At 32.1% G+C, this 19,942-nt stretch overlaps 1 protein-coding gene across 1 annotated transcript; it reads left to right on the top strand.

The window, feature by feature from the left end:
- Nucleotides 1-8,925: 8,925 nt before the first annotated feature.
- On the top strand, nucleotides 8,926-13,829 carry LOC127736363 (uncharacterized; the record flags this gene model as incomplete). Its single annotated transcript, XM_052246867.1, has 5 exons — nucleotides 8,926-9,118; nucleotides 10,262-10,379; nucleotides 10,846-10,934; nucleotides 11,915-12,124; nucleotides 13,155-13,829. Coding segments are annotated over 5 exons (849 nt in total), but the record flags the coding sequence as incomplete, so codon positions are not given.
- Nucleotides 13,830-19,942: the final 6,113 nt, after the last annotated feature.

Below are 19,942 nucleotides of genomic sequence, written 5' to 3'. Positions count from 1 at the left end.
GATAGACAAAGGGTGAGGTATATGGGCGCGTAATAATGTTGTCCTTTCAAATGCAATTTCATTATTGGTAATTTTTTAGTAGTTAATGTTAGCTGTTTCCCCTTAATTTCATATTCTACCTGTAACAATACACTTGAAAACCATTTTTTTCCTAATATGAATAACTTAGAATTCACACTATACAATTATAGACCTGATAAATTTACATTTTTATCAGAAAGTACTCAGTATAACATGTAAATTCGAGAAGTAATGGATTAAATCACATTACAAGTTATATATATTTTCTTTTTTGTTAATATTCTCACATCTAACCACTTACAGAACTTAACACAGAGCAAGATGATTGATATCAATAGAATAGAATAGCTTACCAGAATGCATTAATTCGTTATGCTCAATATTTTATTTTCTAAGCAGTTTTACCCATGGACTATTGTATGTCTTTCTTAGATATTTATTATTTTACCCATGGTGTTGTTTTCCATTTTTTCTACTAATGAAATTGTATCCTCATGTTATATTGACACAGCTTGACATCTCCAGACTAGAATCTACGACAAATGTTATGATTTCAACTTTCAAATAGTCAACTTCCCATTTCTCAGTAGTAATATACCCTCTGCTTAATCGTAGTGTGTCTATATATCTCTGTTCTTAGGTTACGCTCGTAAATGTTTACACTATACGGACTTCATGAACAGGGATGTGTTCCATACACAAAAACTGCTACAATAGAGTTATTAGGAAGAAAACTGAAATCGACACATCATACGTTTTATGATCACCATTACGTATTGGTTGACGGATACAACCTGTCGATGTTTCCACTCACTAGCGACATGATTTCGCAGTCTTAGATCTTTAGATAGCTGTAAAGTTGTTTGATCTGTAATTTTACCCCTTAGACCTAGGGTTTATACAGAGGAACTACATGGATAAACATTTTTAGGAATCTTACTCTAGCACTTTCTTTTTAAAACTTGAGACTGTGAACATGATGTCAAAAAAATTATGTTTAAAGAAAATGGTAAGCAGGTTTTGGAGTTCGTTCAGTTCCCTCAGATTTTGTTATTTATTTTAATTTGTTACTTTTTAATCAGTTTGCGAATGTATTAGAAAGTTTTTATAATAAATATCCATAAGATCCTAACTTTGATTTTATAACACAATGAACATTCAAAATTATACAATTAAGAACAAGTTACCTGTATAAGAAATGGTGCCTTAATATAGGATTACTTCCACATCCAAGATAAAATTTGTATAGCATGTTGATTATTAACTTCTTAAAAGGTTTGGTCATATAAATCGGTACGTTTTGCTTTCCAAAATTTCAATATGAACTACATTTCTTCGATTCCATATATTATTTAATCACTACGTGCATTTTTTTATATAAAAAGAGACGGAAGATACCAAAGAGACAATCAAATATTAAAGTCGAAGAAAAGCCGACATTACTAAATGAGAGAGAGAGAGAGAGAGAGAGAGAGAGAGAGAGAGAGAGAGGTCAAAACTGTGCTTACTTAAAGATATTTTCAACAGTTTTTATTATCAATAAAAAGACTTATTATTAGTTTTTTGTACTTGATATTTATATATTGTTGGTCCTGATCTCATTCAATAATCCATTTTCAGTTTTCATTTTAATGTTTAATTTAATTTAAAGGGGAGAAATATGCTAGGGACAATAAAAACATGTGTGTATTAAAATTTACACTACAACATGGTCAAAAGAAATTGACAAGCAAGCGAGTTAAACAGTACATAAAAAACTAAAGATTGAGCAACACAAAGAGGTATGTGTAATTTATCATCAGTTGCACCTATCGAGATGCCTATGGGAAATAAATATTTCATGATACATGTCTGATATACGAAAATAATTGTTTGATACAATCTTTTTCATGTATCTGTAAATTTCCAGTCATTAAAATGTAAGTATGCTAAAGCAAAGGTTGCATCTACATCGGGTGAATGTTGCCCTTAGACGGCTACGACTATTATGTTTCATCTTACCTAATATCGTACTATATATTTAACATTAACCGTTTAAAGTGCGAATCAATAACTTAAAAGACAGTTTCAATATCATTTACGTTTACAGGTGTAAATCGTGACATGCACAATAATACACGAGAAAAGGAATTCCCAGATATATCATTTCATTCATTTTCATTTCTACAGGTATCTACATTTTATCATATTATATGTACATGCTTAACAAGTGTTGTCAATAATTCGGGGAAACCGTTTAATCTAATTTCTTAGGTATTAAATGAACCGAAAGCAGAAACAGAAAATCGCTCTCAATGAATCGCTAAATGGAAAATTGTATTATAACGTTTGCATTAAAGTATATTTTAAAATGTAAATTACAAACTGCGACAAAGGTGAAACTTTTTTGATGGTTTTATTTATTCCATAAAAAAATAAATACCCACTAGTTTTTAATAATTGGGTCACTTAAAATTGTAAGACTATGACAATGAAAATAAGAATGTAACTCATATTGGTGAACACATGGAACAATGATACATCGATATTCTGCTGGTAATTTGTCAGTCTCAAACGATACCTTCCACGTAGCCATTGACTGTGGTATGATTAAAATAATTGAGTCTGTTTGTCAATTTTAGGTAATTTGTTTTACTAGACGATTGTACATAATAGAAAAACAAAGGATATAGGGTATCCATCCATGACACAAAATCAGTAAATGCACAACAAAAAAACATACAAAAAGCAAAGGAACAGCGCTTTCATTGCTTAAACTAAGATTAAAACTTTCTCGGCAGAGGTCAACTTCAGAAATTTTTGTTTTTTCTATTTAGTCCCTTTGGATACTACCAGACGTGTTACATAGTCGTCTTGCTGATTGTTGCTTGCTTAGGTCCAGTGGCAAATATCCAATGTTCTGGACGTGAACACATTAAACATGAATACAATAGGTAGGTTCTGCAAAGAAGGTCGTCCAGGATGAAGGCCAGGGAATTTGTACTGCCACTGGAAAATGAGTTTGTTGGATATGGGCGGAAATTGTGCCTTGCAACTGGTCACTTGCGGACCTCTCAAAGAGCTGTTACAATGATTCTTTAAATTGCAAAATAATGGCATTCATACTACACGATGCGGATTTAATGTCTCCATTCTGGCTGGACGTGGCTGTGTATTCATACATTCCGAACAGCCAAATTGATCCTGTTTAGCAGGGGTTTAACTGCCGGACGATAGAAGGCCATAAATTACCATATGTCTATACCCCAGTCAGCCTTTGTGTTCTTCTTTGATGAAAATTATTCAAGAAACAAGTGTAGTGAGTACGGTCATCAATACTATGTATATTCCTAATTTTTTTAAAGCAACATCGATTTACCAAAATATACGTATACATTTGTACGTGTTTTAAATATGTCATGCAAAAAGAAAAAAAATGTAACTAGTATTTTGAACAGACTTCAGCTGTCTCCTAACATCGTTTTATTTTTTGTCATTATTCGCTGCATCATCTGTAGTGTAGTGATAATATAAAGTTACCCGTTTACTTGACGAAATATGTCTGTTTAAAAGTTTTTAGTTTTACATGTTTTAGGTAATTTATGGAATGACTGATTGGTTGGTGTTTAACGCCACTTTCAGCACTATTGTGCTATTTCGTGGCGTTCAGTTTATAATGGCAAAGGAAGTCAGAGTGCCTGGAGAGAACCACCGACCTTCGGTAGGAAAATTAACAATCGTAGTCAATTAAGATAGGAGTCGAGCGCACCTTCCACGTGCGGTACTCGAACTAACAACCTCAGTATTGACAGTCTAGTGATGTAGTAGTTCGACTACTTAGACCACTCGGCCACCGAGGCCCCGTATAGATGAAATCTGAAGTATATGAGGATTACAATATTTGAATGATAATCAATAATATTCATTTGAATGTCAAAAAGATGTGGGTTAATGGGACATTAATCCAACATCATAGAAATAAAAGATATTCAGAGGTCTACCGACACGGTCTTCCACTTTTGTGATTAAAACAGGTGTATTTATATATATCAAGCTCTAAATCGTCCCCAGTCTAGAAAGTATGTTAATATATCTAACAGAAACTATTAAATACAAATTTGAAAATCGTTATTCTTTAATGCAAACAATAAGGAAACCTCAGCTAATGTTGCAGGTGAGGATAATGCAGTTGTGCAATGATAGGTGGCGTTGCCACAAAAATTAGAGAGAATAAAGTATAGTTCCAGCCCCGGTAAGGAAGTAAAGAATCGGATCTACTATAACATTGTTATATAAATTTTCTTGGCACTATATATATTCATACCTTATATATCATGTACTGTATTTCGACGCTAGATTAAAACTGACGAAGAAAGGTAACATCCGGCCACCGAAAGATTTAATATTTTGTGAAGCCTAGGTAGTCGAGTGGTCTAGCGCGTCGGATACAGTGCAGGCGATTTGGTGTCACGATATCTAAGTAGCATAAGCTCGAATCCCGGCGAGGGAAGAACTAAAAATTTGCGAAAGCAAATTTACAGATCTAACATTGTTGGGCTGATGTTAAACGAGTTATGTATATATATATATAATTTGTTCGCTTCGCAACGAAGAAGTATTTTTATTTACAATTTAAACTTCAACTGGCTGACCGAGTAAATTACATTTTGTTATATGGTATGACGTAAGGCACACTATTTTTAGCACCTGAGAATAAAGCGTTGGTAAATATTTATTGCGTCCGTTGTCAATACAGTGTCAAATACTTCTTCTTTATATCTGTAGGTAAATATAAAACACACTTGTAACTATAATCTAGAAAACAAAATAGCGATTTAATCATTTATTGCATGTCCAAATGTTTTGTTCATGTTTGATAACCAAACTAGGGAGTTGTTGGATATACCATGAGAAGTGGCGAGAGATATTTATCTATGATATTTTTTTTCGATTAAATCCGAAAAAATGGAAACAACACTAAATCTTTATAAATTTCATGCGTCCGAAGTGCTTTTCTGAATTTACATTCATCAAGAACGCTCAAAGCCGAATATTTGTAAGCCAACTATGTATAATAACCGACTAAGTTGAAAGTATCTAAAAATAATCGCCAAATCGATTTAAGATCAAGTTTGCCTGAGAAAGTTTAAATCTTAGTTTCTGAATAGTATCTTAATTTGCAAACGGACAATTTCAGAAAAGAGGTATGAAATAACCAGCATTGGTAAACTCATTTTTGAGTATCTCGATTTAGTTTTCTACTGTGCCAACCCTTAGAATAAGTAATACAAATGCCTTTAAGCAACAATAAATATAAATAACATAAGTGGGCTTATTTAGCTTTAGACTAGATAATGTGGGTACATGAACTGTAACTGCTAGTACCAACGGCTTTTACAACACCGTTTCGACGTAAGATGTTTTGTAATCTTTCTTTTATTTTTCCATTCTATGAGAGTTTGTGCCATTTTCCCCTGAATATTGTTGACATTTTAATGTTCGAATTTGCTTGTATCCCACAAAGTTCGACATGTAGAAGAAAGAGTGAGAACAAATCGGCTTGTTTTCATAATATTGTGATCGAAAAGTATTAAAAGCCCCATGTGGACTGTTCGCTTGTTTCAGTCTAGTACAAATGGGAGCGCTTTCATGTCACTTTCTGGCGCGTAATAATGTTGTTCCTTTATGTGAAATGTCATTATTTGATATTTTTTTTACTTTTATGTATCAATAAGTAATGTTACTGTTTCCCCCTAATTTCATATTTTGCATATTGGGAGACATATGGAGACCGCATTTTTCTTCGTATGAATAACTAAAAATTTACACTATATAATACCACAACTGAAAAACATTTATGCTGGTGCATGTTTAGTGTTCACACCATACGGACTTCATAAACAGGATGTTCTCTTTACACATAAACTGTTCCAGATAAACTCATCAAAGATATAATTTTGTACGCCAGACGCGCGTTTCGTCAACAAAAGACTCATGAGTGACGCTCGAGTAAAAAATGTTAAAATGACGAACAGATAAAACAGGCTCCAACAGAGTTAAGAAGGAGAATTATGTAAATCGACACTACATGCATTTTACGGTCACCATCACGAATAGGTTGATGGATACGATGTGTTGATGTCTTAATTTACTAGAGACATGTTTGCGCGGTGTACTTTCTTTAGATAGTAGAATAGTTGTCTGATCTGTAATTTAACCTTTGTGACCATTTTATTGGGCATAGCAAGAGGCGCTTAACAAGTCGACATACATGGACTCGCTTTGCTTTGTGGTTCATTCTATTCCACTCAGTCTTTGTTTGTTACCTTTATTTGTCTCTTCTATATTAGTTTGAGACTTGAAAATCGGTAAATTACTATCAGCGTGATTTCTTATGCTTATACATTTGTATAAATCAGATTGTTAACCATATGATTCTATAAATAGAAAAGGGGTTTTTCTCATTTTACGATACCATAAAGTTAAATTGAATGATCTATTTAATTTTGTCATGTGACACAAGGCGCGGACAATTTTGGCAACTGTGAATAAAGGGTTGATAAATATTTATATTGTTGTTCAGTAACACAATCAACACTGTATAGCACTTGTAAGTAAGTTGAACTTAATATGCAATTGTTTTTGTTTTTATTTTGTATTTTGTAAACAGGCTAATTATGACAATTAATAGTTTGATATCACGCATCTTCCTTACTAGTATTTGAAAAGACAAGAAAAGGAATGCTTGTAAATAAGGCAGCAACCTATCAACTGCTTAAATATATATCTTATGATAAAGTTAAAACCCTGTTGGTGTTCTTATTCTTCATTTTGACGGTTTTTAAGGCCTTTGGTGAAGTATCGAAGAGCTCAAACCATACACCATAGTTTCTTGAATAATTGTGTTCCTTATACTCATAAACAGAATAAAAGTATCATAGAGGCTCAAGCATAGAGGTGTTATATGCGCATTTAACTGATAGTGTTCAGGATATTTAACTTATTTCAGTTTAAACATCCGTTGTGTCATTTAACCTTGAAGTATGAAGCATTTGAATATAATTCTATGAATTTATTTTTCTATAAAAAAGTCCCCGATTAATATATGAGATAGGGTCAGGCTTTGAAGATGAAGACGTATTGGACAAGTTTATTTTCCTCTTGAAGCTAAAAATAGTGTTTTCAAATCTTATTTTCAATTTGTCACGTGTAACCTTATACACACTTTAAAAATCTCAGTTACTTAAACTATTGTTTCATTGATCAGATACCTTGCCACCAATGTTTTAACTTATTTTTTTACATTCCATGTAATGCGACCTTAAAGACCTAAATTGAAATTAAAATTACTATACAATTTTATAGTAGTTGTAGAATAACATACTTTATTACAGCTATAGTGTTTTCGATAATTAGACGGTACTGCAAGAAGGACAATAAAAATCATGATTTAATTTTAACTTTTTTTTAGATAAAATTTGTTGACAACAAACGATGAGAAAAGGTCAAATAGTAATAATAATTCTGTGTTTCGGTGGTTATTCTGTCCAAACTATTAAGCAAATTGAGATAGCACCAGACATTCCTACCAATCCATATATTAGTGGAAGAAAATATGGTGCGGTTTTACACAGATATCGAAAAGAATTGTCGAATAATTATGGACCACATTCTACTTACATTGCTCCGAATGGTCTGACGTGTTATGTATGTAGACCAGGATTTCGTAAGTTATCAGATTGTTTTGTGAACAAAACAATAGCATTGTGTGAGCCATGTCCAAGTGGCGAGTATAACAGTAAACACAGCAGAGCTATAAGGTGTGCGCGTTGTGGTACATACTGTGTAGATCATCACGCCGTAATTACACACCAGTGCAATGCAACAACAGATATAACATGTCGCTGTAAAAACGGTTATTATAATCACTCTAAAGGCAGTCGAGAATGGATATGTGTCCCTTACAGCAAATGTCCTCCTGGAGAGGGGGTATATGTTCAAGGTATTCACATTATATATTTAAAAATGATAACCACTTTTGTTGGTCTTTCAGAATTAGATCGAGAAGGCCAATTAACAAATGCAAAATAGTTTAGCAGTACTTGACAGTCAGTGCTGAAATGCGTCAGAGCTTTAGTTAACTAGATATTTTGTTATTTCTTTTCTATATAGCGCAAAAAAACATACATCGCAACGCTGAACATTATTTCCAATCTGATAGAACTTTTAAATTTAATGCCGCACTTTTAAAAATTTGAATGTTTTGTTTGCTTAGGTTTAAAGATGATTTCAGATTTCGTAGATTGTATTCGTGTAATATTGTACTTGACATTTGATATATTAGATATTAAATAATTTTAAGAGTGTAGACCTGGTTGAAGAGAAACAACACTTTGAAACAGTAATGCGTTTTTAAAACTTGTAGTTAGTTGTAGCAATGCTTTTTGGAAATTCTTAGAATTGAAATGATGTGTGTTATTTAGAAACTAATAATATGATTAGGTGTAGACACATGTGCCAGTTATATAGCGTTATGTCCATAAGCATAGGTTTATCCTCTTAAATGAAGTCGAAATTTTGACTTGAATGGACCGATACATAAATCCTTAAGTCACATGAGTCGGTCTATCAAAATCTGAAGTTTCAACTGCCATGAACTGCGGTTGAAATCAATCAAGACATGTAAATTCTAAATAAGAGCGATCAGCATTGTTATTTACCAGTGTCAACGAATAAATATTGATTTTCGTGACAGCTGACGGATAAGATTTGATAATAATAATTGATTTCAACTGAGAACATCGAAAGATTAAATTTTTCATCCGACTCTAACTGTTTGATATGTAAAAGATTCAGTTTTTCTTCTTTAAAAATGATAGATTATAATCCATTTGCTTTCAGACAACACTAGTTAACAGGAAATGAAATTATTTTTTTCAAGTAATCTGTCTTTTAGGGACGTCCGAGAAAGACACACAGTGCAGGCGCTGCAATAGTAGTACATACTCATCCATTTCCTCGTCAGAGGAGAAATGCAAGTCATGTTCTGTATGTGCATTTGGTCAAATCATCGACCAAACATGTAATGGAATTCAAGACAATACTTGTATATCTAAAGGTATATAGATATAAGAAGATGTTATATGAGTGCCAATGAGACAACTCTCCATCCAAGTCAAAATTTATAAAAGTAAACCATTATAGGTCAAAGTACGGTCTTCAACACGGAGCCTTGGCTCACACCGAACAGCAAGCTATAAAGGGCCACAAAATTACTAGTGTAAAACCATTCAAACGGGAAAACCAACGATCTAATCTAAATAAAAAACGAGAAACGAGAAACACGTATGAACCACATCAACAAACTACAACTACTGAACATCAGATTCCTGACTAAGGACAGGTGCAAACAATTGCAGCAGTTTTAAACGTTTTAATGGTACCAAACCTTCACCCTTATCTGAAACAATAGTGTAAAATCACAACATAGAAAGACACACTATAAAATATCAATTGAAATGGAGTAACTCAATCAAAAGACATATTAACACAGTGAGCATACACTGAACAAATAAATTTGATCTATGCTACAATGTGCACACTTTTACTTGATTTAATAAAAGGGTTATTTTTTGTGAGAATAAAGGTATCACTATTTTATTTTTTTCTGATGAATAAAATTAGAAACCAGCTTTTTAATTTGAAAGGAATATTTTTTTTTAAATTCAAGCCACTCGTTCAACCATAGACAAGTGATTATACCATTGTCACTAGAACACTAGTCTTTTAGAACAAAGAGTACTAAAGATCTGTCATGAACACAAAATTTACCTAGAGAAAAATACATATAAAGAAGACCGAAAAGGTGTTTCCTAATTTAGGTCAGGCATATGCATGTTTGGAGGAGTTTAACATTTAAGGACTCAACTATCGTCTTTGGATTTGGATTAATGGAATAAAAGTGTAAGAAAATGCATTATTCGTTAGATGTTTCTTTTATGTTAAATGTTAAAACCTTTCGAAGTACTAAAGTTTTTATACCGCCAGGCATAGATGACCTTAAATTTGTCACACTTTTTGGATTTTTTCCACAGCTTTTTGATTTCGTATCGTAACTGATTTTGCCCTCAAACTGTTTTGATTTGAGCGCCACTGATAGGAAGACAATAAAGACAAAACGAGTGTCTGACGTACTTAATTATGTGCGTGGTATCTGAAATAAGTTTTTATTATTAACTTTTGTACAACTCATATTTTTCAGAAAACATTTTAATACTGGAGATTGTTTTACCACTTCTTATATGTATAATAGTAGCGTTGGCTGTTGGACTGGTTTTACTCTGGCGACAGGGATATTTGAAAAACTTGTTATCTTTATTGTAAGTCAATGGGTTAATAGGGATCGGTAAATAGCTTTCATTATTTGTTAATAGGTATTGATATACAGCTTTCATTAATAGATCTTTCAATATTTGTTAATATAACAGATAAAGTAAAACCGAATTAATATAGAAAAACACCTTTTTTACGTAGCAGAATAAAAATCCATATCTGTATCAATAAAAAATCATATAGAAACAATCAGATTTGTGTCAAAGTAATTGTTCACAGTTGCTATCTCAACACGTGCTACTGGACACAGCAGTAATCAGTTTTGTGTATATATATACATTTAAGTCAACCCCCCCCCCCCCCCCCCCCCCCCCATTAAAAAGACAAAACAATACTTTAAATCATTGTGGTAGTATATATGTTCGTCATAATGTTGTGATTATTTCAAGTTCTCCACTGAACTATACTTTTGACATGACCGTTTTTACAATTGCTATTTTTGTCTGAAATTAGGTCATCGAAATCCAGAAATCCATCAGAGATTAAAAAAGTTGGTACAAAATTTGATATGGTTTCAGTTGGATTATTGACGTCTACCATCGGTAAGGATTATTAGTTTGATTCGTTACATTATTGGAATTTTCATAGCAACAAATATCAACAATTATGTTTCGTATATTCTAGATATGTAAAGTTGTATATTCCCACTTACAATATCGTGGATCTAAAAGGAATATATCTTCACGGGGTTGACATGACATATCATATTTGTAAACTATCTATTTACAAAACTTTGCATTGCTCGAAATGCAATATTCTTCCCCAGGAATTATCCGAGATTAAGTCAGCTGTGTTTGGCAAAACCGTTCGGAATTTGCATCCCCAATGTTTTTCGAATTTGTACTTAATTTGGCTTATTACTTGTTTGATTCGAGCTTCACTGATGAGTCTTTTGTAGACGAAATGCTAGTCTTGCGTACAAAATTACGAGCGTGGTATAATTGATGAGTGTATTTTCATTCCTTCACTTTCGTGTATTTGAATGGTTGTATATAGAACAGTCAGTATCCAATCGAAGTGTATCAAATTTTATACAGATTTACACATGAACATGGCCTTCTTCCAAATTGTAAGTAATGAGAAGGCTTGGTGAAAAAGGAATTCGAAATATAGTTTCAATTAAATGTTCATTACATTACTAGAAATGAATGCTGCGGTGCATCATATTTGTTAAAAATTCCTCATCATTGCATTTTAAGATCAGTTCAAATTTTGACCTTCTTGCAAAGAAATGGAGTTTGGTATTTCATTAAGTAATTGATTCACATTCCGTCCAGCAATTTAGATCTTTCTGTTGTGTTAACAATTTTAGGGTTTTATTTTGCCAACTAGTTATTTAAATATTTCTCTTTTCAATGCAATTTAGAATGTTACATTCGGTACCTGGAAAAATCTTTGAAGTACTAATTTGAAATCTGTGTTTAGTGTTGTTAATTGAATATATCTCTTCCTAGTCGTACTGACACCTTTAGAGAAGTAAAAATCATCTGCAGTTATTTTATATTGTATGAACATTCTTTAGATCAAAGTGGAAAGACAAATGAATCTACAAAAGAGTTTCCAAATGCCACCGAAACGGTTTCTGAACTACCTTCTAATAGATGTACTGATTCGGAGCGAGACCATGAATTCCTAGAAAGAAATAAAGAAAAAGAATGGCTTGCCGTTTTCAAAACAGTTTCCAATAATATAAATGTACAAAAATGGAAATTAGTTATAAGAACATTATTTTGTAAGTACTATTGCGCTTAATTAAAACAATTAATAACAAAAGAAGGGTGACGTGAACATTTAGTAGAGTATTTATTTCACAGATCACTACGTTATTGGTTCTCATTTCCTGTTAATGACAGTAACAAAATTCTACTTGTCTCCTGATGTATACATGACAGGAGCAATACGATGCATGCCACTAATGATGAATTACTGCTTACCTTACCGAAACACATGAGTTCTTTCCCTGTTATTTGTTATGTTCGATCTTTGATTGATGAGTTGTCGTTTGTGTGTTATTTATGCTTTCTTTTTTCTTCTTTTTTTTCTGGCCATGGTTATCTGTATCTTTCTTTGACCAATGGGTTTTGTATAGTATCTTCTTATTTTTTGTACATAAACAAACATTTCAAAAAACAGCCATCAAATTGGAGACAACAGTAGTTTACTGTTTAGTAGATCTAATAAATCCACACCCAAATCATTCAAAGAGACAAATTAAGGCAGTGTGAGTAACTGAAAATTCAGAAGTACAATGCAACAGAAAACACCATACAAACATAACACAATGTTCATCGATTGAAGTATGCCAATGTTAGTTCAAATATGATGTGCTCGTTAAAATAAAGACTAATACTGGAGCAAAATATAGTAAATCGAGTAACACTCTAAACGTAATGAAACCATTATTTACAGTGTAAAATATCCATCTGTGATGTGTCAACCTTCATGCGATTTTAATATATAAAGGCAACAGTAGTATACCGCTGCTTAAATATCATATACGAAATTAATTGTAACAGCAAAAGATGATGCATATCTGTAAAGATCGATTCATGTGAACCGAAACAAAAGAAAGGGGTGAATCTTATAGTATTGCAAGAAAGAATTGATGAGAAAAAAAGTTATAATTATCAAAATAAAGCTGTTGTAGACCTTTGGTTCGGTTTTCGGTATGAAATTGAAAAAAAAAAGTTTATAATAGTTTTTGGTGACACCTGTCATTTCTGAGAGCCATTACTTTTCTAACTGATATTTTTTTCTTTTAGCTAATTATGATGACGTCACACGAGCACAAGTAAAGATTGATCAGATCTGCTATCGATATCCAAATGACGTCGTAGAGCAAGTGTATCAATGTCTACTGGATTGGAAGAAACGTGCAGCCGATGAAGCTTATCTTGATGATATCATCGTTGCACTTAAAAACGAGAGCATGCTGGGAATGGCTAACGACCTTCAGAAAAGTTATTCGTCTTTATTGAATAATACTGACAATAAAAGATAATTTAATTACATCATAACTGTAGAAACTGAACAAACAATCTTAAGCTAGTTAACTTTGATTAAGGATTAAAAAGATATCAAGATCTGCCCATCAGAACCTATGTATCATGCTAGATTTAATCGATTACGAATACAATTATAAACAGTCCTAATTCAGACATGTTTTATCTTGAGTAGATAATTTCAAAACTGAAACTTAAGCAAGAATATTCACTTCAACACAAGATGTAATTTGATGCAATTAGTTTTTCATAATGAATGAACTGTTTTTTGTATGTTTTGAAGAGCGTTATTTATTTATTCATTTATTTACAAGTTTGATCGTTTATATAAATATACATTGTTAATTTCCATTGTTTAATGCAACGTAGGCGTACATATAATAATAATCTTGCAGCTGATTTAATAGTTTAAGTTAAATAAATTAAAGAAAACTATGGTTTCTTATTGGTGCAGTCTGAATAAAATTCGGATCTATCATAACTTTCATTCGTATACATCTCTATGTCTTGCATTTTTTTGGACATAATATTCAATTTTATGATGTATCATGTGTTTCCCTCAGTTCACCATAGTATTATCTAATGGTAAGGTTAGTGATGTGAGAGTTGAAGGCATTGTTGTGAATACAATAAAAGCACCGTTCCTTTGATGTTAGTGATATGTCCCGTGTGTATGTTCTGATTTCGTGTCATGGATGAATTCTGATTTAATCTCTATCATTGTTATTACACTCAAACTTGCATTATGTAACTGCAAGTATTCTCAGATCTGAACATGGTAGCCTTAATAAGTTGTTAGTTCTTCATTATAGATGTCAAATAATAAGTTAAAAGTGCTTTTCTTTTTTCATCTGAAACAGCTCTATGATGATAAAAAATGGATTAAATGAAAACGGAACGACTCTGATTCTAAAAACGGATGTTAGATATACTGTATAGTTGGGTTGATATAAATATATACGATGTTATATTTTTGTCCAGTTTCCCATGTTGAATAATTAAAATGAAAAGGTATTTACCTTACAGCTTCATTTTCCGGCGTTGCTGAAATGTATAAATGATATAAAACAAGATAAGCGTCTTTGACCTACTTTATCTCTTTATTCGGATACTTGCTGATATCTTCTCAAAGTTCAACGGGAATATAAGAAAAGAACCCGGATAGAACCAAGAAGTTGGGTTCCTATTACCAAACAACCCGGATGTTGAACCAGTTACCATGGTTTCGAACCAAAGAACCCGGATAGAACCAGGGTTCATAACCAAAAGACCTGGATGGAACCAAGTTTTTGAACCAGAGTGCCCGGATAGAACCTAATTGCATTCTGAAATCTGATGAATTTTTCCAAATCATTAATTTATTTAGTATATTTATATATGATTTATTTGATTTATAATTGCCTGTTTGGAGTCGACGGTTTTGAAAATAAAATGAAAAAGTATAATCACAAAAAAACTGAACACCGAGGAAAATTCAAAAAGGAAAGTCCCCAATCAAATGGCAAAATCAAAAAAACAAACACATCAAACGAATGGATAACAACTGTCATATTCCTGACTTGAATAAATTTTTTGTTGAATAAAGTTTTATTTGATTTAGGTGATCTGTCCTTCAAGATAAGCCCCCTATAAGACAAATAACCTGCAAACACATAACACCAAATGCTTAATTAACACGTGTTTAGATTGATATATTCGAAAAATAAAGTTTTACTGCATTTCATTTCATAAAACATAATTTTTAACAGTAAAACCTAATGTTTTATTTGAGACTTGAAACATTATTCTCCAGAAGTCCAAGCTCCTCTAGCTGTTCACTGTTACATTGCAACTTTCCAATTGTCAACTTCCCATTTTTCAGTTTTAACACATCCTCTGCTCAATCATATAACGGTTTCATATATCAGCTTATACTTTACCCTTGTGCATGTTCTCACTATTTGGACTTCATAAACATAATGTGCTCCTCACACAAAAACAAAAATCGACACTAAATTAGTTTTACAGTCACCATCATGAATTGGTTGACCGATATGATATATCAGTGTCTCCACTTACTAGCAACATATTTTCACGGTATTAGATATTTAGATAACAGTAGAGTCGTCTGATCTGTACATTTACCGATTGTATCGTATTCCTGATAGTGACATTTAAACTAAGTGTTTTACGGTCACTGTCATGAATTGGTTGACCGATACGATGTGTCAGTGTCTACACTTACTAGCACATATTTTCACTGTATTATATCTTTAGATAACAGTAGAATAGTCAGATCTGTAAATATACCGATTGTATCGTATTCCTGATAATTACATTTTAACTGAGTGTTTTATGATCACTGTCATGAGTTAGTTGACCGATACGATGTGTCAGTGTCTCTACTTACTAGCAACATGTTTTCACAATATTAGATATTTAGATAATAGTGGAGTCGTCTGATCTGTAAATTTACTGATTGTGTCATATTCCTGATATTAACATTTTGACTGAGTGTTTTACAGTCACCGTCATGAATTGGTTGACCGATACGGTGTGTCGGTGTCTCTACTTAGTATTAACAGTATTAGATATTTAGATTGGAGTAGAGTCGTCTGATCTGTACATTTACCGATTGTATCGTATTCCTGATAGTGACATTTAAACTAAGTGTTTTACGGGCACTGTCATGAATTGGTTGACCGATACGGTGTGTCGGTGTCTCTACTTACTAGCGACATGTTTTTACAGTATTAGATATTTAGATAGCAGTAGAGTTGTCTGATATGTACATTGACCGATTGTGTCATATTCCTGATTGTTACATTTAGACTGAGTGGTAATTCGCAGGCGGTTGGTGCATGTATAGACAGTTAAGCTAACCCTGTTGACGCACCCGGTTTCGCTTCTTTTGGAGTTCATGCGAATTCCTCAATTCTTGTTTGTTACCTTGATTTTTCTCTTCCTAATACATTTACGAGATTTAAACATGGGTAAACTACGTTTGTCTTAATAGGGAAGTAACCAGTTGAAAATGTTACTACTAAAATATTTAAGAAATAATTCATGGGGGCTTGAATATATCGTGATTTTACCACGGGTTGGCCCTTTATGACAAATATTTTACCCTGAGCGATAGCGAGGAGTAAAATATCGGCATAAAGGGACAACCCGTGGTAAAATCACGATATATTCAAGCCCCCATGAATTATTTCGATTCTAATAGGACAAATACGGCAATTGTTTTGGATCGAAGCGCTCTAGGTGAAGGCTTTATTTGCCGTTCCCATAAATAAACGCACTATTAAATTGACGTAAAAGAACTGAATAAATGACATGCTTAAACTATTTACAATAACATATTTAGATAGGTTTGGATGAATCTAAATGATAATTGTACTTATATGTCTTATATGTATACAAAAAATGGCTTATATAACACATTTTAGCATCGTTTGTTTACGTTTCCTTGTTGTGATGATTTTCGGTTTCACAACCGTGTATTTACCCGTAAAATGCTTATATTCTTACGTCGTCGTTCTATGACGTCGGGTAGCTCATTCATAAAAAAGCATATGACGCGGGAGTACGATCGGAACAGCCCAAACAATATATTCATATTTTACCATGGGTGTGTACTCAAAGCGTTTGAAGAACGTCATGTTAGAATATCTTTTTTTTTTCACATGTACTCTTCTGTTGCACTAAAATTATCATAAAAACTTTGAACTATATAGATTCCTTTTCCATTGCTTATATAAGACATTCTAATGACTAAAATAAGTGGAAACTTTAACTATCTACTGAGAAAAAGATCCCATATGTTTTATCAAAAAATGTCTGTATGCAAAGTGTATACGTTATTCGTGTTTTATTCTTTTACTTTATTTTAAGACAACCCAGTTTGCAATAACAAATGCATGATAGAGGATGCTTATTACTTTAAATACAAAATGTAAAATTTTAAATGTGAATCCATTTATGTCAAAATAAACACAGATATACTTTTCTAAAACATGATGGTTTAAAATGAATATAGAATAATATTTGACCATAACTATTAGCATGTACCGGTTATAAATAACAAGTAAATTAAGATTATTTTCCCAAACCCTTGAATGTTTAAACTTTCAGCAGTTTTATTTCGTTAACGTTGAAACAACGTGTACACTAACGACAACTGCTTCAATCAGACATTTCAGGCATGAACTATACTCATTGTAGCTTTTAAAACTAAATATTTATTTTTTCTCTCCAAAACAATGGATCTTGGAATTAAAAAAATAGTTGAAGCATTAAAGAGGAATTTGGTCAATTATATGGGCAATATGATTATAAAAGAAATGTATGATTCTGATGCCCTTAATCAAATGCACTTGAAACCAAATATTGTTTTTAAGCTGAAAATATAGAACGCTTAACATAGTTTTTACGGTCACCTTCGCGAATTGGTTGTTCGAAATGTATTGTCAGTGTCACAACTCCCTAGCGACATGTTTTCGAAGTCTGATATTTTTAGATTCTGGAATAGTCGTCTAAATTGTAAGTTAACAGATTGTTTCCTATTCCCGATTATTACATCTTTATGGAGTTTAGATTCGTAAAACAGGTGATACATGGATAGCAGGAGACGCTTACCATATCGATGCACCCAGGCTCACTCCGTTTGAAGTGTCAGCGTTTTTTACAATTTTTATTTATATCTGGATTTGAATCTCTCTAGTCGATTGATGAAATTTGAACATCGGTTAACTACTGTTGCATTCAATTAGAGCTTCGACAGTACAAATATATACTTAGAATCTTCCAAGATCATTTTGCCTGGAGGAGTTAGTTTCAGTACAATGAGAAAAGTTCAAACTAAAAAAATAACATTTAAAAGTCTACTTCTCATATGGTTATGACTCGTTAAAAAACGTTATTACTATCAATTTAATTCTATTATGATAAGCCTGCTTGCTGTTAAAAGATATTTGTATTAATATCAAACAAAAATGCATTGAGCCTTTTTTGATAAAAAGAGTATTCCTACAAATTAATGTACACGAAGAAAACATTTTAATACCTGTAACTTACAACAATACAAGTTGCTACGTATGATATAGGAAATACTGACCATAAGTTTTTGGTAAGTCCGTAATTACATGCATATATATGTTTGTACCTAAGTAACTTGTTACAGAACTGGTGTTTCTATTGGTCAAGGATAACATTAACATCACATAAATATATGGTATTTTGGTGTAAATTTAATTTCAAGTTTCTACCTTAAGAATATTTATAAAATGTTGAGTAAATGTAACCAAATTCTGTCGTGTGTCCCGGAAAATACATTTCGATACTTTTCAGTATAGTGATTTCCCAATTGTAACAGTTTGTGTTATTTATTTAAAAAAAACTTCATATCAAAATTTCGTTGAGATAAACTGAGCAAGTTGACAATAACTTTCTATTTATCTATTCTAGCAATTCTATATTGACATTTTACTTTATCAATGATTGTTTATAATAAGAAATAAAAACAATAAATAAAAAATTAGTGAATTGTCACATGGTTGGTTGACAAGTATCTATAGATATGATAAAAAACACATAACATGGTCAATCAAGCGGTTGTTTACAGTATATGCATTAAGAAAGGTTGGTTTGCTATATGATTTGTCAAGATTTCATCGAAAATATCGTAACATTTGTGATATAAGTTCCCCGTAGTTTACTATTGTTCAAATCTCATAAATCCATTAAAAAGATTCAAATCATAGTAAAAAACAAACAAAAAAACTAAGGCATGAACTCCAAATGGAAAATAAATCATATGCCATAGCATCAACACTGAAGGTATTATAAGGTCACTTGTTTGGCCCCTTGAATTCGAAAATCAAAAAGTCTTATAAATGTACCATAATTAAGACATAAGATACGTGTTTAAACATAGATGTGCATAAAATATCTTTGTGGGTAAAACTGTTGCTCACATCTATTAATATATTTTGTCCAAAAACTTTGCGAAAAATGACCTAAAATGACAATTTTTTGTCAAATATGTCAATGTCAACACATTTTTAACGCCATAGGGACATAATAAGTGAACTTTTTGCACTTAAGTGCCCAGATTATATTACCTTGTTCATTGATCAATTAAATTAACGTAATTTCGAAAGTCCGGCATAGTTTTCATATTTTTGAAATTTCAGGGGCCGAATAATGGCTCTTCATACCTCTGTCTTTTCTGTTGGTTTTGTCTGCTGTCTTAGACGTATGGTTTTTGTTAACTTTCTTACCTTATTAGATATTTATCGATGGAAAATTTAAAGTTGGATCATATATTTCTGTCAAAATTATGTAACGGAATTTTACTACTCCCAGACTCCACAGTGCCATTATCAACAATAACATAAGTAACAGTAAATTCCTCTTTCATAGATAAGTTGAATGTATTTCAGAGAAAAGTGTGTTAGATGATGAATTATACACGACTGTACTATAAATAATTATATTTTTCCGATGTAAACAAATTATCACATGATCACATAACTATACATTGTTTCTACTGTGTCAACGTCCTTAAG

This window comes from Mytilus californianus, unplaced genomic scaffold (assembly GCF_021869535.1).
Source record: "Mytilus californianus isolate M0D057914Y unplaced genomic scaffold, xbMytCali1.0.p SCAF_30, whole genome shotgun sequence".
Lineage (NCBI taxonomy): Eukaryota > Metazoa > Mollusca > Bivalvia > Mytilida > Mytilidae > Mytilus > Mytilus californianus.
This window is presented reverse-complemented; position numbering and strand designations above follow the sequence as displayed.